Genomic DNA, 27175 nt, shown 5'->3' with positions numbered 1-27175 from the left:
AGATCTCTTAATTTTCTCCTAGCTTGAGAGATGTGGAAGATCTGAAAGAAAAACAAAATGCTGGAAAATCTCAGCAGGCCCTACCGCGGAGAGAAAAACAGAGCCGATGCTCCGAGTCTGGAAGACCCTTCTTCAGAGCTGCTGTTGGGCCCTTCACCTGTCTGGAAGTGGCCTCCTGGTGACAAGCCAGGGTGCTATCACTTCAAAACACTCCCGTCTTCCTGGTTTCAGCTGCTGCTGCAGGCCACCCTGTGTATAAGAGGCTTTCTCCCTGATCTCACACTGGTGGCCCAACCACTCCATCTATTTTTCATTTCACATTTCAAAAAGTTGGAAAGAGGATGCCTGCATTTTGGGGCACCCTGTCTCTCACTTACCAGGGCATGGCATCCTGCTGCTGCTTCAAAGCTGGGCCCACTGTCCTTATTTGGACAGTGAGCCCATCTCTGGGTTTAATTGGCCAGTTCCAGGAAAATGACAGGCGAGTGACTGTTTCTGAGCCCTATTTGAGCTTGATGGCAGGGTCCAGAAGCCTGCAGGACAATCCTGCCCCTTATTTGATTTAATAGTCAACATCTTAAATTGATGGCCTTCACAGGTGCTCTTGTACACAAGTGGAAAAATTCTGCGTCTATCAAAGCCTTTCATACTTTTAAAAATCCCTATTACGTCACTGCTATCCTCCACCACCACTCCACTTTTCACCAACCCCAGCCTTGCCTTTTCAAGGAAAATGAGACCCAGGCTGTCTATCCTTGTAAGTTTTTTCTTTGCACCTTCCTAGTCCCTCCGATTCCTTTTTATAACATGCCGGCCAGAACCGACACAGTACTTCTAGTATCAAGCCTTGGTTAGATCCCACAAGTTCAGCATAACTTCTAATTTTTCAATTCTATTCCTCGAGAAGTAAATCCTAATGTTTGGTTTGCTTTTGTTATGGGCATGTTGATCTGCAGAACAACTTTTAGTGATAACCCCATTTAGTTTTATATTCCCAAGTAACGTGTGACCTCTATTTTTCTTACCAAAATGTAATACCTCACACTTATCCACTTATTAGCCAATTATATGCCCATTCTGCAAGTTTATTAATGTCTTCTTGCAGTCCTCCACAATGTTGACTATCCCTCACAATTTGGTGGTGTCTTCAAATTTAGAAATCGTGTTTTTGATTCCAAAATCTAAGTGGTAATATGAATGATGAACAACAATGGTCCTGACATTGATCATTTCTGATGCCACTTCCTGCCTTCTGCCCTCTGAATAGCTACCCTTTCTCCCCTTTCAGTCTCAAAGCCAGCTAGAAGTCCATTCGGCTATTTGTTCTGATTCCACATGCACAGACCTTATTCGTTAGTGTATTATGTGGTACTTTATCCTTTTGGAAGTCTGCAATCTAGAATAACTATCTATAGACCCTAAATATATTACAACCACTGCATCTGTTAGCTCTTTAAAGAATTCAATGCAGATGGTCAAGCAAGACTTTCCCTTTGGAAATCCATGTTGATTATTCATATATTTTTGATTTCTAGATGTTGTGCTAATCTCTCCTTTAGTTGGGATTCTATTATTTTTCTTATTAATGATGTTAAGCTGACTGGTCTATAGTTCCCTGCACATATAACTATATTTAAGAAGGGAGATACAATAAAAATAGCCAACTGCCAGTTCTTTGGTACTGTAACTTTTTCTAATGAATGTGTAATAGTGCTGCTGCTATCTTCTCCTTAGATTATTTTAAAATGTTTGGATGCAATCCATCCAGTCAAGGGCTTCATCTTCTTTGAGTTTGATAACATTATTCATTCCATGATGATTAATTCTGTGCTTAAAAATAAAAGCTTTCTAGGATTAAATATGGATCAGAGGATGGTGGTGTAATGAGGGCATTTTGCAACAGATGTTCAGTTCTCAAATAGATAAAGTAAGCATTTCAAGAATGGACCATTAAAATTGGTTTCCATTGCTGATTTAAATACCATTTTGGGTTAGGGTGTCTGATTTTATACTTATCAAAGACTCAAATTCTTTCATGGGACATGGGCGTCACTAGCTAGACCAGCATTTTTATTAGACCCCAGTAATAGCTTTTATTTGGAACATCATAGAAAATGGATCACAAGAAGGGGATTTAATAAAAGGTAAGCTAAATGACCTACAATTATTTACACAGCTTGTGATCACCACCTATGGCAGCTCAAGCAAATGTTTACTACTGCTTTTAGTTTGTAGTTATGAGTTATGGGATTAACCAAGGCTATTTTTTAACTGCTCCTATAAATTTACTGCACATGTCATGAGTGAGGGAAAATTGGAGTGCATTTACTGTTTTCTGCCTGTATTTTTTAAAAATAGAAAGTCTGAAGTTATATTACAAGTCTTTTTTATCTCTATTTACAGAGCCTTGTATTTTTGTCAGATGGTTGTAGGAAAAAATTGGCAGACCTTTGGATCACTCAGCATAAATTTTTGACCTGTTAAAAACTTGCTTGTTAAAAAGATGCTTCACAAGATCATTACAATCTTAAAAATATTTAAATAATTGTTAAATTAATAAATCAACTTGATTGCTTTCCCGATCATCTAACCCACATTCACCATCCTATCATCCAAAAGCCTAGCATTTTGAAGTTAGAAGCAAGGTAAGTTTTAAATATATTTTCTTCTTCTTTCTAAACTCGAAACTCACCTAGGGACCACTGTCTCAGTAATTTGTGCTAAGAATTGTGCCTTAACATTAAACTCATCATATCATATATAATGTGCATGGTGTAATGAGTAGATAAAATTATAAGGATAATTTAGTTTCATTTCTCAAGTTGGTTTTTAACCAATCTAGCAACCTAAAAATGAATGAGCCATAATTTAAAGTGATCAAAATGCCTCTATTCTCACTGTCACTTCTCTCTAATTTTTTTGTTTCTTTCATTGTCTTTTCTTTGTTTCCAGCTGCCAGCCAGATTATATAGCCCCATACACTATAACAAATAGTAGTTTACAAAACTATTAATAGAAACAGAAAATAGGAGTAGGCCATTTGGCCCTAAGAGTCTGCTCGCCATTCAATATGATCATGGATGATCCTCTATCTCAATGCCAAACTCCCACTCTCCTCACCAATACCCCTATCTATTTCCTTCTTAAATATATTCAGTGGTTTGGCCTTCACAACTTCTGTGATAGAGAATTCCACAGATTCACCACCCTCAGTGAAGAAATTTCTCCTCATCTCAGTCCTAAACGGCCTACCCCATATCTTGAGAGGGTGATGCCTTGTTTTAGACCCTACAGCCAGGGGAAACATCATCCCTGTACCCAGTCTTTCCAGCCCTGTCAGAATTGTATATATTTCAATGAGATCCCCTCTCATTCTTCAAAACGGCAGTGAATACAGGCTTAGTTAACCCAATCTCTCCTCAGACAACAATCCTGCCATCCCAGGATTCAGCCTGGTGAACCTTCGCTGCACTCCCTCTATGACAAGTATATCCTCTCTTAGGTAAGGAATCCATAACTTCCAGGTGTGGTCTCAACCAAGGCCCTGTACAGCTGCAGTAAGACATCCTTGCTCCTGTACACAAATCCTCTCGCAATGAAGGCCAACATACTATTTGCCTTCTTAACTGCTTGTTGCACCTGCATGCTTGCTTTTAGTGATTGGTGCTCAAGGACCCTTTGCACATCAACATTTCTCAATCCACCACCATTTAAATAATATTGTGCCATTCTGTTTTTCCTACTGAAATGGATAACTTCACACTTATTCACATCATACTGCATCTGCTATGTATTTACCTACTCACTCAACTTGTCTAAATCATCTTGAAGCCTCTAAACATCCTCAACACTCACATTCCCACCTAGTTTTGTGTCATCAGCAAACTTGGAAATATTACATTTGGTTCCCTCACCCAAATTGTTGATATATATTGTGAATAGCTGGGGCCCAAGCACTGATCCCTGTGGTACCTCACTAGTCACCGCCTGCTACTCCAAAAAAAGACCCATTTATTCCTACTTTGTCCTGTCTGCTAACCAATTCTCAATCTATGTCAATACATTACCACCAATCCCAAATGCTTTAATTTTGCACACTAACCTCTTGTGGGACTTACCCAAAGCTTTCCAAAAATCCAAATATACCACATCCAGAGGGTCTCCCTTTATCTATTCTACTAGTTATGTCCTGAAAAAAAAGGTCCAGGAGGTTTGTCAAACATGATCCCCCTTTCATAAATCCATGTTGACGTTGTCTAATCCCATTGATATTTTCCAAGTGTTCTGGTATTGTATCCTTTGTAATAGACTGTAGCATTTTCCCTACTACTGATGTTGGGCTCACTGATCTGTAATTCCCTGTTAAAAAGATACTATCAAAATAAATTATAGCAGCAAATACAAAGCAAATTTTTAAAGAAAATATTTCAAACTCAAAACAATCTTTGCATGTCATTCTACAGCCGAAATTTCCCCAATCATAGTCATTAAGAGGAGAATTTCAGCTTATATTGCCTTACCTGTTCAAATGAATAAAGGCCAGCCTGTTGCCCCAGTTTCACCATGTCCTCCATAATAGCTTTTTTCAAACCCTAAATGTAAACAATACATTCTATTAAGTAACACAGAACGTCCAAATGAATCATCACTTTACCTGATCGGAGAAATTAACTCTTGCATAGAGAATAAATCAAAGCTCCCTTCTGATTTCTTAAGTTACATTATTCAAAGAAATATATTTTAAGATGAATCGTAATTCATATATTACCAGAATACCAGCTTTGCATGTGTAAAAACAATTCACTATTTTTTGTAGTGTGGCATCTATTTTGTTTAGCTCAAACTACATCAAAAATATAACAAAGCAGATCTGTTGGCGTAGTTTCTCCTGTCACCAATTTCATGGCAAATTTAGGGAAGGCGGGGATGAGAATTGCTTGAGATGAAACAGTGTGTTCCCACCTCTTTACAGCTCCTCACCATTTCCCACTGCCCGGGTGGCAGCTTCACTGTGCTTTAATAAGCATCTAAAGCAGGTAGGAGCAGAAGCTGAAAATGCATCCCAAATGGGAATGTGGATTATCCAGGATATTGATTAAACAGGTTGAAATCATGCAGTACTTTTTTCCTACCAAGAGAGGTCACCCTATTAACATAATGCACCAAGAGTGTAGAACAAACCCTGTATAACAGCGTTAGGCTCCTATAAACTTGTGTTGACTGCTCTATCATGTCCAGGTCAAAACACAGCATTTGGTCTAGATATCATTTTTAAAAACATACCTCTGATTTACATAGTTCTGCATATGATCCCTCAAATCCCCTTTTCCTTGCCCAGGCTTCTGTGGCTTCAGGATCTGGAACAACAATTCCTACCAAGAAGGACTGTACCAAAAAAGAGAAAACATGTTTACATGTTACACAGAATACAACAGTGCAATTAAGTTCTAAACATGAAAGTTCAGATATTCACCAACTTTTCTGGTGTTACCCAAGAACAAAATCTACAATTAAATGAAACAGTGTGATCATAAAATAAAAATGTAAAATGGAGTGTAACATCAAAACAAAAATCCTTCAAACAGCAATACACCATTTGATTCATTTTTGTTTTTTTATTTATATATTTTTTGTTTTAAGGGAGATTGTTATAAATAGTTTAAATAAGAAACTTTTTGGGTGATTTTCGGTTTACAGTCAGTTCTACTGATTTATGATTAAAAGCACAGGAATAGGGCAATACAACATATTTAACTGAGTGAAAAAGAAAAGAATAATATTTCATTCTTATGAATGCTCATTTGCATCACATGAAGCACAAAGATCACCATTGTAACCCATTTTTCTCCTTCCCTAAACATACACAGTACTCAAATGCTTCAAGGAATCTGCTAAAGTTACTCTAACTTCTAGAAAGTGGGCAAGATTGTTTGGGCTGGTTTGAAGTGGATTTCTCATTTTCCACTTCCTTCCCTCCATGTTGTGAAGGTCTTGCCTCCATTAGCTGCCTATCACAGCACATATGAACATATGAATTAAGAGCGAGAGTAAGCCACTCGGCCCCTCGAGCCTGCTCTGCCATTCAAAAAGATCAGGGCTGATCGGATTGTAACCTCAACTCCACATTCCCACCTATCCCAGATAATCTTTTACCACCACCTTGCTTATGAAGAACCTACATTCCTCAAAAGGTGGCCGAGGCAGAGTCTTTGAATATTTTTGAGGCAGAGTCCCACGACCGTCAGAAAAAAATTCTCTTTTCTGTCTTATTTTTAAACAGTGACCCCTAGTTCTAGATTCTCCCACAAAAGGAAACATCCGCTCCATGTCCACCCTATCAAGACCGCTCAAGATCTTATATGTTTCAATCAATTTGCCTTTTACTCTTCTAAACTTCAGCAGATACAAACCCAGCCTGTCCAACCTTTCCTCATAAAATAACCCATCCATTCCAGGTATTAATCGAAAAAACCTTCTCTGAACTGCTTCCAATGCATTTACATCCTTCCTTAAATAAGAAGGCCTATACGATACTCTAGATGTGGTCTCACCAATGCCCTGTATAACTGAAGCCCCAGAAGGGGGAAAAAACCCAGTAAAAACTGGGAAATAAGAGTACTGGTCTGAACTGCATAACCTCTACTTTGGTGTTCAACGCCCCTCACAATAAACAATATAATTCTATTAGCTTTCTTAGTTACCTGCTGTACTTGCACACTAATCTTTTGCGATTCATGAACTGGGACACCCAGATCCCTCCATCTCAGGGCTCTGCAATCTCTCACCATTTAGATAATATGCTTATTTTTTTATTCTTCCTGCCAAAATGGACAATTTCATATTTTCCTCACATTATACTCCATTTGCCAGATCTTTGCCCATTACTTAATCTATCTGTATCCCTTTGCAGCCTTATATCCTCTTTGCAACTCACTTTCCTATCTTTGTGTCATCAGCAAATTTAGCAACCATACCTTCAGTCCCTTCATCCAAGTCATTTATATAAATTGTAAAAAGTTGAGGCCCCAGTACTTGATAACGACTGGCTGCCACAGGAGCATCTTGCCAACCAGAAAGTGACCCATTTATGCTTACTCTCTGCTTCCTGTTAGCTAGCCAATCGTCTATCCATGCCAAAATGTTACTCCCTACACCATGAGCTTTTATTTTCTACGATAACCTTTGATTTGGCACCTTATCAAATGCCTTCTGGAAATCCAAGTATAATTTCTGGTTCCCCTTTATCCACAGTGCATGACTCCTTCAGAGAAATCCAATAAATTGGTTAAAAATGATTTCCCTTTCACAAAACCATGTTGACTCATACCCAATTACCTTGAATTTATCTAGGTGCCCTGTTATAACATCTTTAATAACAGCTAACATTTTCCCTATGACGGATGTTAATTGGACTGTAGTTCATCACTTTCTGCCTCCCTCCCTTTTTGAAGGGAGGAGTTACATTTGCTAGTTTCCAATCTAATGGAACCTTCATCTAGGGAATTTTCGAAAATTAAAACCAATGGATCAACTATCTCACTAGCCATTTCTTTTAATATCCTAGGATGAAATCCATCAGGACCTGGAATTTGTCAGCCCGCAGCTCCAACAATTCGTTCAGTACCACTTCCTTGGCGACTGTAATTTCCTCAAGTTTCTCCCTCCATTCCATTTCCTGATTTACAGCTAATTCTGGGATCCTCTATAGTGAAGAGCGATGCAAAATGTTCAATTCATCTACCATCTCCTTATTTTCCATTATTAATTCCCCTGACTCACTTTTTGTGGGACCAGCGCTTACTTTGTTCACTCTCTTCTTTTCAAAATATCTATAGAAACTCTTATTGTTTCTATATTTCTGGCTAGCTTTCTCTTGTACTCTACTTCTTCCCTCCTTAATCTTTTAGTCATTCTTTGTTGTTTTTTATACTTTATCCAGTCTTCTGGCCTTTCGTTCACCCTTGCACAATTAAATGCTTTTTATTTAGGTTTAATACTATCTTTAACTTTTTTAAAAAAATGTAACTACGTTTGGTGGATCCTCCCCTTGGAATTTTTCTCAGTACCATGCTGCCTAACTATAATAAACAGTGTGACATATTTAATATCTCCCAACATATTAGTTGCAGCAATACACTATTGTAAGATATAATACAATACAAATGAGAAGCAGAGAAAAGAAAAAAATTTAAGCAAATAAACCAAAAATATTTTATGTTTTTAGCTCAAGTAACATAGTAAATCGATAGATACCTGATAAATGTTCAAGTACAATTGTTATAGTTCATTTTATTACTGAAGATATTAAAAATCCATATTTACCTGCAGACTATCTCCATGGACATACACTTGGGCCACAGGCTCACTCCGTACGTAGATATTCTCAATTTTTTCTGGTGCAATGTACTCTCCCTGTGCAAGTTTGAATATATGTTTCTTTCTGTCTACGATTTTTAAAGTGCCGTTCTGTGTATAATAAAACAAAACAATGATCCCACAACACTTCTGTCATTAACTGCATTATAAATCACAAATAATTCCTGAAAAAGGAAAGCTGGATCAGGACGTACAAAAAACAGACAGACATAAATGACAAAGGAGGTGGGATAAAATATGACATAAGGACATTAGTGAGAAAGGATCTGGCCTCTGAAGAGCATGAAGTAGAATCAGTATGGGTAGAAAATTAGGAACAGCAAGACTCAGAAAACACTGGTGGGAGTACTTTATGGGCCTCCTAAAAGTAGTTGTACCATAGGGCAGAGCATTAAACAAGAAATTATTGAAGCCTGTAACAAAGGAAATGTGATAACTTTAATCTTCATATAGCCTGGGACAATCAAATTGGCAAGAATGGTCTAGAGGATGAGTTTGTAGATTGTTTTTGTGACAGTTTCTTCAAGCAGTATGTAGTGGAACCAACTAGGATAAAGCTATATTAGATTTAGGGCAGAATCTTCGGCTCAGCGAGTGGGGGCGGATCCCGCTCGCCAAGGTGTAAAATAACTTGCGGTGACCTCAGGCGTATGTTCCGAAGCCACCATGTGTCATTCAGATTTTTCAGTTCAGCGGGCTGTAGCCGATTCGACTGCGTGCCCACTGAACTGTCAAAGGCCTATTAAGGCCAGTTAACTATCAATTAAAATCAATAGACTGAGCTACCCGTCCAACCTTAAGGTTGGCGGGCAGGTGAAGAGCCCATGGAACCCCATCCATGGGCGGGATGGGTTTCATGGAGGTTTTTAAAAGGTTTGAAAAATTTTTAAATAAAATTCAGAGACATGTCCCAGCTCATGTGACAGTTTCACATGAGGGGCCATGTCCTAAAAATGTTTTTTTACCTTTAAAATTTTTTAAACAAACTAATCTCTGAGGCAGCTCTGTGCCTCGGAGATTCCTGCACAAAAGAGCGCAGGCCCCGACTCAGGCAACTCCCCACCACTCGCACAGGGAGCGCATCATGTTCGGTAGGCTTTAATTGGCTTGCTCACGTAAAGTGGCGGCAATCGGCTGTGCGCACACCCGCTCCTGCACAACCCCCCGACAGGGAGAAAATTCTCCCCCTGGTATTGTGCAATGAAGTTGGGTTAATTAGCCATGTCATAGTAAAAGATCCACTGGGAAATAGTGACCATTATACCATTCAATTCCATGTTAAGTTTAAAAGGGACATATTCCAAACACAAACAAAAATCTTAAAATTAAACGAAGCCAATTACATAGTTATAAGGGAAAAACTGGCTAAGGTTAGTTGGGTAAATTGACTAAAAGGCATGGAGATAAGTGAAGTGGGAAACATGTAAAGAAACAATTCAAAATGTTCAACAAAAATACTTTCCACTGAAGAACAAAAACTCAGCAAGACCGACCCAACCCTGGCTCACTCAGGAAGTTCAGAATAGTACTAGATTAAAGGAAGAGACTTACAATATTAAAAAAAACAATAGCAAGTCTGTGGATTAGGAATGTTTTAGAAACCAGCAAAAAGGGCCAGCAAAAAGAGTTGATAAAAAAAGGGAAAAAGTAGAACATGAGAGTAAACAAACCAGAAATAAAAAAAAAAAGTGCAAGAGCTTTTATAAGTATACAAAAAGGAAAGGGAAAAGAGTAGCTAAAGTAAACTATGGTCCCTAAGAAGCACAGACAGGAGAAATTATCATGGCGAGCAAGGAAATGGCAGAAACATGAACAAATATTTTGTGTTTGTCTTCACAGGAGAAGATGCAAGTTCCACACCAGAAATAGATGGTAACCTAGGGGCTAAAAAGAGAGGGGAAATTAGGAAAATTAACATCAGCAGAAATAAAGGGCGGAATCATCCCAGATTTGCACTAAGTGCACTACCAGGCAGGTAAAACAACATTTTACCTGCTGACCACAATGGCAGGTTTTCACGTCGTATCATCCCCAACCCATTATATTAGTTATGCATTTCTGGGAAACACACTGTTTTAATGGCGGGCTGGCTCTCATTTTCCCACCATGCCAGGTACCATATTTAAAGTCCAACCCCACACACACATCTCAGTGCTTCCAGCCTACGACCACTGCAGGGAAGATGTCCACAAAAGGCCAAAAGACTGCAGCCCCCAGGTTCAGTGACCTTACTGGAAAGCCTTTTGGATGCCATGGAGGCCTGTCGTAATGTCCACTACCCCCTCCCTGGCTGCGGGATGGGCAGTGGTGTGACCAATCAGACTTGGGTGGTGGTTGTGATCTGCACAGAAGAGGCCGGCCATCCAATGCAGATACAGGATGAATAATCTCATCCGTGCCATGAGGGTAAGGTAACCATCTCATCACTCTAAACTCTCACACTCAAGCCCACCACACATTCACTGGCGTCTCACTCACTGCTAGCTCAAGGAACATCACCACCCATTCTCTCACACACCCCCTCACATGGTCACCTGGCCTCATCTCCTCTGGAGACTAAGGAGGCACTTGCACAGATCAACATGTGCCCCCATTCAAACTGTGTTACCCGCCTTCACTCATCCTGCAGCCTCTTACCTTGCTTGAGGCCACTTCTCCCCCTTCTCCAAGCAAGCCCTAGCCCTGCAGCCATTGAAAAACGACCCACATATGGCTGATCTGGTAGGTAGAGACCTGCTGTGAGGCCTCCCTAAAAGTGATGTGGTGCTCTCTGTGAAGCCTGGCACTGAAGACCGAGCTCTGACCAAAGCAAGATTGGCAAACAAAACTTGAAGTCCCGAGTGAAGTGCAGCCCGCTAGGTGCATGTTGTTTATGTGCTACTGTGAAAGATGTCAGTGTGTTTTCCCATCCACATGGGTGGGCGATCTCAGAGGGAGGCCTAATAACAAAATGCTGATTTGTTACAATGAGGTTCTCAATGTTCGATGGCAGAGAACTCAGCCTGTCATTGGCAGGCTGAGTGGACAATCGCAAACTGGTTTCATGCTGTTGTGAAACCAATTGCGCCATATTGTCCGCTCACACCACCAAACACACCCGACGCTGGCAAGCACAGAAAATCCCGGTCAAAGTATTGGAGAAATTTAAAGGATTAAAATCCAGCAACTCCCCAGGACCTGTTGGCCTACGCCCTAGGCTTCTAAAAGATATAGCTGTACAGATAATGGATGTGCTAGCTATGATTTTCCAAAATTACTTTGATTCAGGAATGGTCCACTAGATTGGAAGTTGGCAAGCGTTACACCGTTTTTCAAGAAAGGAGGGGGAGAAAGGTTAACTGGCCTGTAATTCACTGCTATCAGATGTTGGGAAAATGCTGGAATCTATTATTAAGGGAGTCTAAACAATGCACTAAGGACAATTCAAATGTTTTTCTAAAGGGAAATCTTGTTTGACAAGTTATTAGATTTTTTTGAGGATGTAACTAGAAGGGTAGATAAAGGAGAACCAGTAGATGTAGTACACCTGGATTTCCAAAAGGCATTCGATAAGGTGTTGCACAGAAGGCTAATAGGTAAAATAAGGTTACATATTAGCGTGGATAGAGGATTGGAGAGAAGATTGGCTAACTGATAGAAAACAAGCTTTTTCAAGTTGGCAGGCAGTGAATAGTGGAGTGCCGCAAGAATTAGTGCTGGGGCCTCAGTTATTTACAATCTATATTAATGATCCTGATGAAGAGAGCAATGCATATAAGTTTGCTGATGATACACAACCAGGTGGAAAGGTAAGATGCGGGGAGGACAGAGAAGCTGCAAAGAGATGTAGACATGTTAAGTGAGTGGGCAACAAAATGGCAAATGGAGTATAATAAAGGGAAATGTGAAGTTATGTGAAGGCCTTAAGAATAATAAAAGCAGAATTTTTTTTTAAAAAAGGTGAGAAACTTGTATGTGTTGATGTTCAAAGTGACCAGGGTATGCTGGTAAAAGGAACATAAAAAGTTACCTTGCAGGTGCAGCAAGCAATTAGGAAGGTAAATTGCATGTTGGTCTTTATTGCAAGGCATTTGAAGTACAAGAATAAAGAGGTTTTGCTAGGGTTGTACAAGGTTTTGGTGAGCCCGCATCAGGAGTAACGTGTGCAGTTTTGGTCCCTACTTTTAAGAAAAAGGACATACTTGCATTGGACATGACTAAGTAAAGGTTCACTAAATTGGCCCCTGGGATGGAAAGGGTTGTCCTATGATAATAGGCTGAGTAAACTGAGTTTATATTCTCTGAAGTTTAGAAGAATGAGAAACAATCTAATCCAAACCTACAAAATTCTGAAGGGGCTTGATAGGATAGACACAGAAATTATTTCCATTGGTCAGGGAACCTGAAACGATGGGGCTCAGTTTCAGAATAAGGGGCCAATTATTTAGGAATGAGATGAGATGAGGGGAAATTACTTCACGCAAAGGGTTCTGAATCTTTGGAATTCTCTACCCCACAGTGTTGTGGATGTTCATCACATTTAAGGCTGGGACACAGATATTTGGTCTCTCAGGGAACCAAGGGATATGGGGAGCAGGTTGAAAAATGGAGTTGAAGCCCAAGATGAGCTATGATCATATTAAATGGTGGAGCAGGCTCGATGGGCCACGTAGTTTACTTCTGCTCCTACTTCTTACATTATGTTCCAAAATCAGGTCTCAATCTATACCTGGCCATGTCAGATCATAGAACTTTCACAAAATGTCAGAAGTTAAACTATTTTGTAACAACATATGTATATATAATGCACAATGTCTTAGTAAACAACATAGTTGTTCTCTTATGGCTTTACTCAGACATAAAAGTTTTTTTTTAAAAAGTGCTGACTTTCTGGTGCATTACTGCAGGAGTGCTGCAGCGTTGGAGGTGCTGCCTTTTGGGTGATATGCCTGCCTTCTCAGTTGGATGTAAAATATCCCATTGCACCATTTCAGGGAAGATCTTGCTGGTGCTGACCGCATTGCTCCCACAATCAACATCATTAAAACAGCTTATCTGGTTATTCCAAAATTGCCGTTTGTGGAACATTCCCTGTCTGTAAATTGTCTGTCATGTTTTCTACATTGTGATAGTGATTACATTTAAAAAGTATTTCATTAGCTCTAAAGTGACATCTTGGGGATGTGAAAGGCAAGATATATCTGCACCTCTTTTTTAACTCCATTTTGGGCTGGGCTGGAAGAGACTTTAAATCAACATATTTGCCTGTTCCACTGATTCAAGTGGATGTTAAAGAGAGCAGGGCATTCTCTCGAGCTTTTGGCCAAAGATTTCTTCACCTAATAGCACCAAAAAGTACTGTAACAGATCAACTAGGCTGTTAGCTAGAAGCTTATATTTTTGTGGGATTATTATTTTAAAATCAATAAATCAGCAGTGAGGTCCAAGGCTGCAGTCTAAACCAATTTCATATATATATATTTTTTTAAACAGCAATCAATATTTTATGGTTGCTTCCAGCTATTTGCCAATTGGCAGTTTAAAAAAAAGGAATCTGACTGCAAAAGAAATCTCTTGAGTATTTGTATCTCTGATACTTACCAATTGAATGGAACTGTTTTTGAAGTTTCCATTTTTAATCAATTGGATATTGAGTTGGTAATTTAACATAGAAGATTCAATTGCAGCCAACCAATAACATTTGTCTGAAATACCCTAAACTGAAACACACTCAACTAGCAAGTGTTAAGGTTAAGACTAGTCCCTCAAAAATAGATTACTTCTTCAAAATAATAAATGTGCAAGTACTGGATCATAACAAATACATTATGACTCATTCATTCCATTTAGTGCGCTTGTCAACTCCAGGTGACTGTACAAATAGTCCAACAGCAGGATTCTAATCAACCAGACTGCTTATTTATGCCGTCACATTCCAATGGTTTTTCTTTCCATTCTGCAGAATTCCAATAACCCAATCACTTCTCATTTACTCCTCATAAAATCATAAAGTACTAAATCAATCCCCACTAAGTCATTGGATACAGAATTTCAGTAGATCCAATGTCTTCTCATTCATGTTTACAAAATGGAATACAAATGCAGTTATCTCTGGACAGAATTCCTATGTCCCAAACTGACTTAACTATTAATCATTCTATAAACAGATATGTGAACAGGAGTATAAAATCTGCTTTGATATGAATTCATAATAAAGTTCAGGGTTGTCTATCGTGTTTCATAAAAGGCAATATTTTCAAAATTATTATTTCTAAAATATATAGCTATTAAAAAAAAATCAACTTCAGTTGTATTACACAATGATATTTAAACTAAATACTTACAGGTAACCATTTTCCAATGTCCCCAGTATGCAGCCAACTGTCTTTGTCCAGTGCTTCAGCTGTTTTCTCAGTGTCTTTGAGGTAGCCTTTGAACACATTTGGTCCTTTCACACAGATCTACAAGTAATGATCATTTGCAATGATGTGTCAAAATAAAAACTCTATTTCAACTGTATTTTTCACATTGCTTCCAAATTCAAGTTGCTCAAAGGTCCCTTGTTTCCATATGCAAAGAACCTAATGCATGTATTGTATACATTAAAAAATAGGTTTCCTGGGCTCATGTCTAATGCTGCTAAGCGTTGACACTTTCAGAAAAACCAGGATTAACATGCAGTCTTTAAAAGGTACTGCATTTACAATCTTTAAAGGCCACCACCACCATGTGTAGCTGGGAAGAACGGCAGTTCTCCTCTGATCTCCACCTTCGATCAGGGTGCTCAACCTTGATCACTACCTCAGCACCTGTCTCTTCCCACCTAATTGCCATCATCTCTTTCCCCAATTCCTGCCACAATCCACCATGTTGTCAACTACAAGCCAACCCTGATCATGGCCACTGCTTCCTCCCACCTAGTTGACCGCTTCCTAGTTGTTCTTCCCTTGCTGGACTTGCCTTAGGGCTGCTCCCAACAGCACAGTGGCCCTATCTTCAAGGCCTCATCTCTGGTGAGCTACTGGGGTGTCTGCATGGTCATAAGGCTAGAGGCCCAAAATTATACCATCCCAGTGCTGGTATTTGTTCCCTGTACCCCCTGCATACCCATTTGAGAGCAATAGGAAGTTTGCCCCCCTTAGAATTACAGAAGGTGGCCATTCAGCCCATGACACCCATGCCAGCTTTTTGAAAGAGCTATTCAATTAGTTCTAAACCTTTGCTAGTTCCTGAAAAAATTTCCTTCTCCTTGTAACTTGCCCATTGAAATATTGAATGGTATTGACGATGGAATACCTAAAAATTGGATGAGTATGATGAAAGATAACCATTTACCTACCTCTCCTTCTCCTTTTGCAGAAAAATACTTCATTTCATCTACATCGATGAGTTTGAGATAATTACATGGTAGCGGTGCCCCAACGTGACCTGTAGGATGAAAATGAGGCAACTTAATAATCAAATGAGACAGTAACTACAACATAGAAGGAGAAAATGTAATTTGATTCATGCTTACATGATAATTAGGTTTGTAAACTGAGCACTGAACTAAAGGGCAAATACAAAACAAATACAGTTTTACAAAGTAAAGGAGTAGGGGGAACCTTGGTGTTCAGATTCAGAGGTCATTAAAGGTCGCAACATAAGTATTTTTGATGATAAAAAGGACCCCCAGAATGCTTTATTACATCATTAATGGGATGTGGGCATTGCAGGCTAAACCAGCATTTATTACCCATTCCCAATTGCCATTGAGAAGGTGGTGGTGAGCTGTCTTCTTGAACTGCTGCAGTCCATGTGGTGTAAGTACAGCCACAGTGCTGTTACGGAGGGAGTTCCAGGATTTTGACCCAGCAACAGTGAAGGAAAGGCAATATAGTTCCAAGTCAGGATGGAACTCCCAGGTGGTGGTGTTCCCATGTGTCTGCTGCCTTTGTCCCTTTAGATGGTAGCGGTTGTGGGTTTGGAAGTACCTAAGGAGCCTTTGAGTTCCTGCAGTAGATGGTACATACTGCTGGCACTTTTCATCGGTGGTGGAGAAAGTGAATGTTTGTGGAAGGGGACTGCTTTGTCCTGAATGGTGTCAAGCTCCTTGAGCGTTGTTGCAGCTGCACTCATCCAGGCAGGTGGACAGCATTCCAACACAATCCTGACTTCTGACTTGTAGATGGTGGACAGGCTTTGGGGAGTCAGGTGGTGAGTTACTTGCTGCAGGATTCCTAGCCTCTGCCCTACTCTTGTAGCCACAGTATGTATATGGCTTGCCCAATTCAGTTTCTGGTCAATGGTAACCCTTGATAGCGGGGGGTTCAGTGATGGTAATGCCATTGAATGACAAGGGGCGATGGTTAGATTCTCTCTTGATGGAGATTGTCATTGCCTGGCACTTGTGTGGCAAATACATTGCTTGACACTTGTCAGCCCACACCTGGATATTGTCCAGGTCTTGCTGCATTTGGACATAAACTGCTTCGGTATGAGGAGTTGTGAATGGTGCTGAACATTTTTACAAATCAGCAGCAAACATCCCCACTACTGTCCTTATGATTGAAGGAAGGTTTTTAATGAAGCAGCAGTAGACGGTTGGGCCTGGGACACTACCCTGAGGAACTCCTGCAGTGATGTCCAGGAACTGAGATGATTGACCTCCAACAACCACAACCATCTTCCTTTGTGCTCGGGATGAGTCCAACCAGCAGAGAGTTTTACCCCTGACTGTCACTGACCCCAGCTTTGCTAGGGCTCCTTGATGCCACACCTGGTCAAGTGCTGCCTTGATGTCAAGGGCAGTCACTCTCACCTCACCTCGGGATTCAGCTCTTTTGCCCATGTTTAATCCAAGGCTGTATTGAGGCCAGGAGCTGAGTGGGTCTGGCAGAACCCAAACTGAGCACGAGTGAGCAGGTTATTGCTAAGCATATGCTACTTGTTAACACTGTTGATTATCCCTTCCATCACTTTACTGATGATGATCAAGAGTAGACTGATGGGACAGTAATCGGCCAGGTTGGATTTGTCCTGCTTTTTGTGTACAGGACATACTTGGGCAATTTTCCACATTGCCAGGTAGATGCCAGTGTTGTAGCCGTACTGGAACAGCCTGGCTAGGGGTGCGGCAAGTTCTGGTGTACAAGTCTTCAGTACTATTGCTGGAATATTGTCAGGGCCCATAGCCTTTGAAGTATCTAGTGCCTTCAGCCAATTCTTGATATCACGTGGAGTGAATTGAATTGGCTGAAGACTGGCATCTGTGATGCTGGGGACCTCAGGAGGATGCCGAGATTGATCATCCACTTGGGGAGGGGAGGGTGCAATATGTATGCCCATGTTTGACCTGATGCCATGACACTTCACAGGGTCCAGAGTCAATGTTGAGGATGCCCAGGGCAATTCTCTCCTGACTGTGCTGCCACCTGCTAGGATGGGCGATGGCAGTATCCGGGACATGATCTGTAATGTACGATTGTATGACTATAGCCAGAACTTTCCTGTCAGCGATTTGGGAGCGGGGCCCACTTGCCGCTGGGAAAATGACGTGGGATGACGTCGGGAGGAACCTCTGACAGCCTCCCGGTCTATTTAAATTTTTAGGAAGGCGGGCGGAAAGTGAAATCAGCTGTTCACCTGCTGACCTGTCAATGGCCAATTGAGGCCATTGACAGGATCATTAAGCTCATTGAAAGACCTACCCGTCCAACCATAAGGCTGGCGGGCAGGCCAGGAGCCCCAGCGGGCTTCTGAAAAAAGATAAAACGTCATCCACTGGTGGGATGAGGTTTCATCTCAGTTTTTAAAAAGTTTATTAAAGTTTCACTCATATTTAACATGTCCCATCTCATGTGACAGTGTCACATGAGGGGCACATGTTAATAATGTTTTTCTTCCTCTATTTTTAAAGTTTTTTTTAAACATTCAGCACTCTCCGAGACAGCACTTTGTCTCAGGGAGCAATGCGCTCTTTCGCGCACATACATGAAAGAATGCACTTTGACAGATGGGGAACCCCTCCACCCCCCGCACAGGAAGCACATAGTGCTTCACATTGGGCAACCCACTGGGTGGCCCTTAATTGGCCCCCCACTCAAAATGGCAGCCAGCCCCGTTTCGGTGGTGGAGTTTGGCTGCCCACCCGCTGCTGAGCCGGTGGGGCCCGCCCACCTATCAAGGTCAAAATTCTGGCCTATGTCTTTGACTGTTTCTTAACTAGTCTGAGAGACAGCTCTCCCAATTTTGGCACTAGCCCCCAGGTGTTAGGAGGACTCTGTCAGCTGCCTAGGTCAATGCTGGATGGTCCGTCTGGTTTCATTCCTTTTAGCAGTTTGGTATGAAAGTGTGTCCATCTAGGCCATTTTAGAGTCAACCACATTGCTGTGATCTGGAGTCACATGTATGCCAGACCAGACAAGGAAAGCGGATTTCCTTCCCTCAAGGGGATTAGAGAACCAGATGGGTTTTTACGACAATCGTTTTATGGTCATTAGACTTTAATTCCATTTTTTTTATTTTGAATTAAATTCAATTTCACTATCTGCCCTGGTGGGATTTGAACATAGGTCCCCAGGGCATTGCCCTGGGTCTCTGGATTACTTGGCCTGTGAAAATACCACTACTCCATGACCTCTCTGTTAGACCATGGTTGGAGTACTATGCATTGGAGAGGAGGAGAATAGTAGAGAGGGAGAGGGTGTGAGGGTAAGTGGGATCGAGATAAGATGGAGAGGCTTCTTCCATGAGTTTTTAAACAGAAAATAAAATAGCAAAATGTAGTAAACCTAATAGTGATCGACAAAGGGACAGACACCAACACGATTGACAGAATAACCAAGTGACAGGCAAATTAGAGTTTAGCTATTAAAGTTCAAACTCACTCTCCTGATCGTCTTTCAGTTTCTCCCATCACCTCTTCCCTCTTCTAATCTCCCCTTCTCTCCTCACATCTCCTCCCCTTATCCCATGTTCTCTTATGAACCATAGAATTCTTACAGTACTGAAAGAGGCCATTCTGCCCTTTGTGTGTCAGCTTTCTGCAAAGGAATTTATCTAATCCCACTCTCCCACCTGTTCCCTATGGCCTACAAATTCTCGTCAAGTACTTATCCAATTCTCTTGAACTCAAATTAAATGTGCCTCCACCACAGTTTCAGGGAATGCATTCCATTTCCCAACTATTTGCTGCACAAAAAAAATTCCCTCATATTGCCTTTGCTTCTTTTGCCAATCATCTTAAATTGGTGTCCTTTGATTCTGGATTCTTCTGCCAATGAGAACAGTTTCTCCTTATCCACCATGATCAGATATTCTCTTAATCTTCTCTTCACCAAGGAGAACAGCCCCAGCTTCTCCATCCTATCCAAGATTGGAGTTCCTCATCCCTGATACCATCCCCATGAATCTTTTCTGCTCTCTCTAGTACTTTCATATCTTTTCAAGTGTGGTGCCCAGACCTTGTCACAATAATCAACTGAGGATCCTGTCTGTATGTTTCATTCACCACTTCCTCAATCTGTCCTGCCACCTTCAATTACTTGTGCACATATGTCGCCGTCATTGGGTTAAAATTCTGGAGCTCCCTTCCTAACAGCACTCTGGGTGTACTACACTGCATGGTCTGTAGCAGTTCAAGGCGGCAGTTCACCACCACCTTCAGGGGTAACTAGGGATGGGCAATAAATGCTGGCCCAGCCAGCAAAGCCCACATCCTGTGAATGAATTTAAAAAAATATCCCCAGGTGCCTCTGCTCCTACACTCCTTTAGAATTGTACCTTTTTTTATATTCTCTCTCCTTGTCTTCCTATCAAAATGAATCACTTCACACTTCTCTGCATTACATATCATCTGTCACTTGTCTGCCCATTCTACCAATCTGCCTATGTTCTTTTGAAGTTCTGCACTATCCTCCTCATAATTCACAACTTCCAAGTTTCTTATCTGCAAATTTTGAAATTATGCCCTGTACACCAAGATCTAGGTCATTAATATATATCAGGAAGAGCAGGGATCCTAATACCAATTCCTAGGGAACTCTACTATAAACCTTCTTCCAGCCTGAGAAGAAGCTATTCACCACTGCTCTTGGTTTCATTTCACATCCATGCTGCAATTGTCCCTTTTATTCCATGGGCTCTATGTTTGCTGACAAGCTTGTTATGTGGCACTTTATCAAATGGTTCTTAGAAGTCCATGTGCACCACTTCATCAGCATGACCCCTTTCCTCATACAAAACTCAAACAATTAGTGAAACACTATTTGTGCTTACTTTCCTTCATGTATCCATATTTGTCCAAGTGACTGGTACTATCATTCTCATGCTTCCCCTCATCTCCCCCACTCCTGTACCCCATCTCACTGCTTCACCTCTCCCCTCTTTCCTCAATTTCCTCCACCATCTATTTTCACTGCTCTTCTCCTGATCTCCCCACCTTGCTACTTCCTCTCGAGATTTTCTTGTGCTTCCTTCCTCCCCAATATCTTACCCTTCACCCTCTCTACTTTCCCTTCCACCACTCTTATCTTTCCATCATCTCCTCCACTTGTGTTCTCTGCTCTTCCCTTTCTCTCTTCCACTCAGTGCCCTTCTTCACTTTCCTCCCATCTCTCCCTTCTCCACTCTTCCCCTCTTTCCTAACCTAACCCCTTCAATACTTCACCTCCCCTCTCTCCACTAGTCTTCCAATCTTGGCCTCCCCATCTCTCCATCCCACCACAATTTTCCTCCTCCTGTTTTCTGCCTTGCTCCTTTCCCCACCCGACTGCTCTTACCGCTCTTTGCGACTGTTCTCCCTTTCTTCCCCTCCAGCCTACCCCAATTCCTTTCTAGGCCCTTCATCAATCTTCTCCTCTTTTTCTCTGCTGCTCTTCTTCCCTTCCTCTCTTGCGTTTCCCTCCCATCTGTCCTTTTCATCTTCTTCCTACCTTTCTTCCCTTCAACCCAATTTCCTTCTTCCTCTATGCCACTCCTCTCTCCCCTTTAGATTTTCTCCCCTCCCCATTTCCTGAACACTTTGCCTTTTTCGCTCTTCCCTCCCATCTCCTCTCTCCTTTCATTTCTGATAACTTACTCATCACTTTACTTCCAATCATTTTAAGCTCTTCCCTCATCCTCCACTTTCCTTCTTATATCCTCTCTTCCACCTGCCTCTACTCTTCTCTCCCCTCTCCATAATCATTATTCACTATAATCTCTTTATTCCTCCTCTGCTCTCATCCCACACTGCTCCTTGCTTCTCCCCATCTCCAGTCCTCCTCCATCTTTTCTCTCCCCTCCCATAGTATTTCTTGCCCCACCCATTTCTCCTCACCTGTTTCATTTCCTCCCCCTCATTTCCTTCTCCCACCTTGTTCTCATTCTACTTCCACTATCCCCAAACTTGCTCCTCTGCCTTTTCCCCTGCTTTCTCACCCTCCCTTCCTCCACCTCATCCACTCCCTCCAGACCCCACCCCCCTTGCGGAGGGGGGGGGGCGCGAGGGGCAGGGTGAGGGTGAGGGTGAGAATGGCGGGGGGGGGTTGGGGGTGAGAGTAGGGACGTACATACAGGAAGCTAAATATATTAACATAGGGCCCTGTTCTTTGCAGACAGAAAGAACATGTACACACATTGCGTCTGATTCAGCTAAACAAAATAAGTGGCAGCTTTATGCTGATTCATTCCTCAGGATAATGCCTTGACCAGTAAGGTTCAAGCTGCCTGGTATAAATTTCAAACAATGCTTAGCAGTTAACTGTCAGTCACCATCATTTGGTGCATTCTCCATGGCAACACCTCTACCAGAGTTCACATCAACCAATCAGTACTCCCTTCTCATTCAGTAGAAATTGCAAGAATAAGGGGAAAAACAACAAAGTGTCCTGATGAATGCAATATGAAAAGCTTTGACATGTCTCCTTTTTCAGCAATTCTTATATTCTTGTCCACTGTCAAAATTACCTTCCCACTATGTGTGACACCATGGGAGATTAACAATTTTTTTAAGCTCCAAATATAAAATCAAAACTTCTCTATAAGTAATTTTCATGATTTTACCTTTCTTTGGTCTTTCCATGTCACCAAATATCCTTGACTGAAATAGCGGATAGGTGAACAAGCAGTTCTCAAGCCTGCATTAATTCTGCTCTGAAGCCAACCAGAGAAGCTCTCCCCTCTTCCCTAAGCATCACCTAGCTGATGTTTCCCAAAGGACTGCAGCTAACATTCAGAACTCAGGGCATTTTGCTATTACTTTCTAGTACACCATACCCTACTATACCAGAAACTGGAGCATATTTTAAGAAGCATAATTAAAGCTCTTTGATATATAGTGCACATATATTAGAAATAGCAACAGAGGCATCAAATAGTACCTGATGTCCAATCTCCTGGTGTGGTAAAGGTACATCCAGCTGTGCACTCAGTCTGTCCATAACCTTCATAAACCTAACCACATCACACAATGGTTATAGGTATGTGGAAAGTGAAATATATTTCAAGAATAATACTCACTCACATAATTTCTTTAAAGGGCTACAATGCTGAGTTTCATAAATAAGCCTAAACACAAAGGGACAATTACTGTACAATTATTGACATCTCTCAATCACACTTGTTAACTTTTAGAACTATTGGCTAAAAGCAGCTATGGAGGTAAACACAATATAATATTTCATGGGTTTTTAAACAGAAAAATAGGGTAAACAGAATAGTGACCAACAAAGCGGCAGACAACATTCTGATTGACAGAGTAGCTATATTGATACAGACCCCACTATAATTTACAAAGTAGTGCTTGGGTTTCAAATCTTTATGAAGTAGAGTGTTAGCCATCTCGTTTCATTGATTGTTGTTTTATGGATCAAAGAGTCTTGAAGCCTTTTATTCTTTGAAGGTGGCTAAAACAGGCACCCATACTTATAATGCCGGGGTGTGGAGGAAGAAAGTTGTAAACTGTAGGACTTCCCACAGTGTTTGTTACATTGTCATAACTACCATCTTTGAACAGCTCTAGTTGCTGGCAATAGCAGATATTAACAAAGCTTCACCTAGTTGCTTGTTGGTCATGATATAAATGCCACTTTGTATGTACAATTTGATTAGCAAAGCAAAGCTAGACATTTGTTGGGAAATTACTCATGCCTACAATTAAGAAAATTTTCAACTGATCAGGGAGGGCAAGCGTGGCTTAGTAAAGGGTACATCATGCCTGACAAACCTGATTGAATGTTGGAGATGTGACTGAAGTAATGGACAGATGTTATGGATGCTATTTATTAGGACTTCCAGAAGGCATTTACTGAACTCCCTCATCAGGGACAGTTGGCCAAAGTTGAAGCTCATGAAATTGAGGACAAATTATGACTTGGTTAGGAAATTGGCTAGGTGACAGGAGACAGAGGGTAGGTATAACAGGTACAATGTGACTAGTGGCATCCCGCAGGGATGTATGTTTGGACCTCAACTATTCACTGCATTTATTAACAATTTACAAGAGCCAATATCAAGTTGCTGATGACACAAAGATAAGTAGAATGGTAAGCAGTGTAGATGAAAGCATAGATATATTAATAGATTAAGTGAATTGGAAAAATTGTGGCAAATGGATTTCAAAATAAGCAACTTTGAGGTCATCCACTTTGGGGACCCATAAGGATTGATCAGAATACTTTTTGAATGGTGAAAAGCTAGAGTTCCAAGTGGACTTTAGGTCCATGTACATTCATAATTGAAATGCTGTGGGCAGGTACAAAAATAATCACAATGGCTAATGAAATATTGACTTGTATACCTGGAGGACTAGAATACGAAAGGGATAGAAGTCGTGCTAATTATGCAAAGCCAAAGCCATGGTTAACCACACGTGGGCAGTGCTCAGTTCTGGGCACCATACTGTTGAAAGTACATATTGGCCTTAGGAGGAGCGCAGAATAAATTTAGTAGAATGATACCTGGCCTCCAAAGGATAAATTACAAGGAAAGATTATGTAAAATGGAATTGTTGCATTCCCTGGAATTTAAAGGATACTTTATAGAAGTTTTTGAGACCTTGAGACCCACAACCGCTACCATCTAGAAGGATAAGGGCAGCAGACACATGGGAACCACCACCATGAATCTATCTATCTCTACCTTAAAAATATTCAAAGACTCTGTTACCACTGCCTGCTGAGGATGTGTTCCAAAGACTCATGAGCATCAGAAAAATGTCTCATCTTGGTCTTAAATGAGTGACACCTTATTTTTAAGCAGTGACCCTTAGTTCTAAATCCTCTTTCAAGAGATCATGAAATAAAATCAGTATGGATAGAAATTAAAAATAGCAAGAGCCAGAAAACACTAGTGAGAGTAGTTTATAGGCCCCCTAACAGTAGTCAGAACCATTGGACAGAACATTAAACAAAAAATCATTGGAGCTTGTAACAAAGGCAATGTAATGAGGATTTTAATCTTGATATAGACTGAAACAATCAAATTGGCAAGTGTGGCCTAGATGATGAGTTTGTAGAATGTTTGAGAATTTCTTGAACCAATATGTTTTGGAACCAACTAGAGATGAAGCTATCTTAGATCTGGAGTTGTGTAATGAAGCAGGGCTAATTAGTAATGTCATTATAAAAGATCCATTGGGAAATAGTGATCATAATACTATTGAATTCCAGGTTAAATTTGCAAGTGACATACTCCAATCACAAACAATCTTAAAGTTAAACATAGCCAATTACGAAGGTATGACGGGAGAACTGGCTAAGGTTAATTGTGTAAATGGACTAAAAGATATGGTTGGAAATGAACAGTGGGAAACATTTAAAGAAACAATTCAAAAAGGTCAACAAAAAAATCATTCCATGGAAACAAAAGCTCAGTAAGGTCCATAATGGCTAACTCAGGAAGGACTGTACTTGGATTTCCAGAAGGCATTTGATAAGGTGCCTCAAAGATTATTGTGGAAAATAAAAGCTCATGGTGTAGGGAGTAACATATTAGCATGGATAGAAGATTGGCTGGCTGGCAGAGGAGTATGCATAAATGGGTCTTTGACTGGCAGGATGTTATGAGTGGAGTCCTACAGGGGTCTGAGCTGGGGGTCTCAATTTTTTTACAATTTACATCAATGGCTTAGATGAGGGGAGCCAAGGCATAGTAGCTAAATTTGCAAAGGACACAAAGATGAGTAAGAAAGTATGTTGTAAAGACGACATAAGCAAGGTTGCAGATGAATATAGATAGTTTGTGAGTGGGCAAAAATATGGCAGATGGAGTACAGTGTGGGAAAATGTGAAGTTGTTCACATTGACAGGAAGAATAGAGTATTACTTAAATGGAGAACGACTGCAGAATTATGAAGTGCAGAGGGATCTAGGTGTTCTACTGCATGAGTCACAAAAGGTTAGTACGCAGGTACAGCACATAGTCAAAGTGGCTAATGGAATGCTCTCCTTTATTATGAAGGGAATTGAACATAAAAAAGGATAAAAGTAAAATACTGTGGGTGCTGGAAATCTGAAATAAAGACAGAAAACGCTGGGAAAACTCAGCAGGTCTGGCAGCATCTGTGAAGAGAAACAGAGTTAATGTTTCAAGTCCATATGACTCTTCTTCAGAGCTAAAGTAGAAATATGCTGAGCTTTACACTGTTTAAAAGGGGATGGAGCAGGTGGAACGAGATAGGTGGTCAGGGATGGGTGACAACTAAAGGGAGATTGACAACGATGTCATTGATACAGGACAAAGGGGGAGTGTTAATGATAGTTGTGAAGAGTAAAGAAGGTGCTGAGAGTGGCATAAAAGAAAGAGAGCAGAACGTGTTAATAGCGGAACAGTGACCCTCTCCTTAGCAGTCACCTATCCCTGACCTTCTCTTGTTCCACCTGCTCCACCCCCTTTTAAAATTGTATAAAATCCATCATATTTCTACTTCTCTTTAGCTCTGAAGAGGAGCCATAAGGACTCAAAATATTAACTCTGTTTCTCTCCCACAGATGCTGCCAGACCTGCTGAGTTTTGCCAGCATTTTTGGTTTTTATATAAAATTAAGGATTTTATGCTTCAGTTATATAGGGCATTGGTAATACCACATCTCGACTACTGTGTGCAGTTTTGGACTCCTTTTTTAAGGAAGGATGTAAATGCGTTGGAGGTGGTTCAGAGTAGGTTTGCTAGATTGATACCTGGAATGACTGGGTTGTCCTATGAAGATAGGTTGGACAGGCTGGGCTTGTTTCCACTGGAGACTAGAGAAGTGAAAGGTGACTTGAAGTATATAAGATCCTGAATGGTCTTGACAAGGTGGATGTGGAAAGGATGTTTCTACCTGTGGGTGAGTCAGATCTCAAATTAGGGGTCACCCTTATAAGGACAAAGATGAGGAGTTTTTTTCTTTCAGAGGGTTGAGACACTTTGGAATTCACTGCCTCAGAAGGCGGTGCAAATGAGGTCATTGAATATTTTTAAGGTGGGGGTAGATTGATTCCCAAGGGGTAGATGGGAATGTGGAACTCGAAACACAAACAGATGAGCCATGATCTTTTTGGATGGTGGAACAGGCTTGAGGGGCTGAATAGCCTACTTTTGCTCTTATTTCATAGGAAGAAAACAATAATAAATCTGAGCATTGAGGGGTGTTTTAGAAACCAGCAAAGGGCAACTGAAAAGTTGATTAAAAAGAGGAAAAAAAAACATGAGAGTAAACTAGCCAGTAATATAAAAACAAATTGTAAAGGCTTGTTGAAGTATACAAAAAGGTACAGAATAGCTAAAATTAACATTGGTCATTTAAAATCAGACAGGAGAAATCATGGGGAATGCAGAAATGGCAGAGGCACCGAACAAATATTTTGTGTCTATCTTC

At 40.8% G+C, this 27175-nt stretch overlaps 1 protein-coding gene across 4 annotated transcripts in view; it reads right to left on the bottom strand.

Annotated features, from left to right (window-relative positions):
• Positions 1-27175, bottom strand: part of LOC121281108 (long-chain-fatty-acid--CoA ligase 6-like) — a 109172-nt gene that overhangs the window by 558 nt on the left and 81439 nt on the right. For all 4 annotated transcript variants that reach the window (XM_041193798.1, XM_041193796.1, XM_041193795.1 and 1 more), the window contains 6 exons: positions 22698-22770; positions 15695-15783; positions 14700-14816; positions 8323-8466; positions 5284-5385; positions 4521-4592 (listed from right to left, as the gene is read on the bottom strand). In XM_041193798.1, coding sequence (XP_041049732.1) covers positions 4521-4592; positions 5284-5385; positions 8323-8466; positions 14700-14816; positions 15695-15783; positions 22698-22770 — 597 coding nt within the window. The remainder of the gene's footprint in view (positions 1-4520; positions 4593-5283; positions 5386-8322; positions 8467-14699; positions 14817-15694; positions 15784-22697; positions 22771-27175) is intronic.

The sequence above is a fragment of the Carcharodon carcharias genome, chromosome 8, assembly GCF_017639515.1.
Source record: "Carcharodon carcharias isolate sCarCar2 chromosome 8, sCarCar2.pri, whole genome shotgun sequence".
Classification (NCBI taxonomy): domain Eukaryota; kingdom Metazoa; phylum Chordata; class Chondrichthyes; order Lamniformes; family Lamnidae; genus Carcharodon; species Carcharodon carcharias.
Note: the sequence above shows the minus strand (reverse complement) of the source record. Positions and strands in the feature narration are given on the sequence as shown.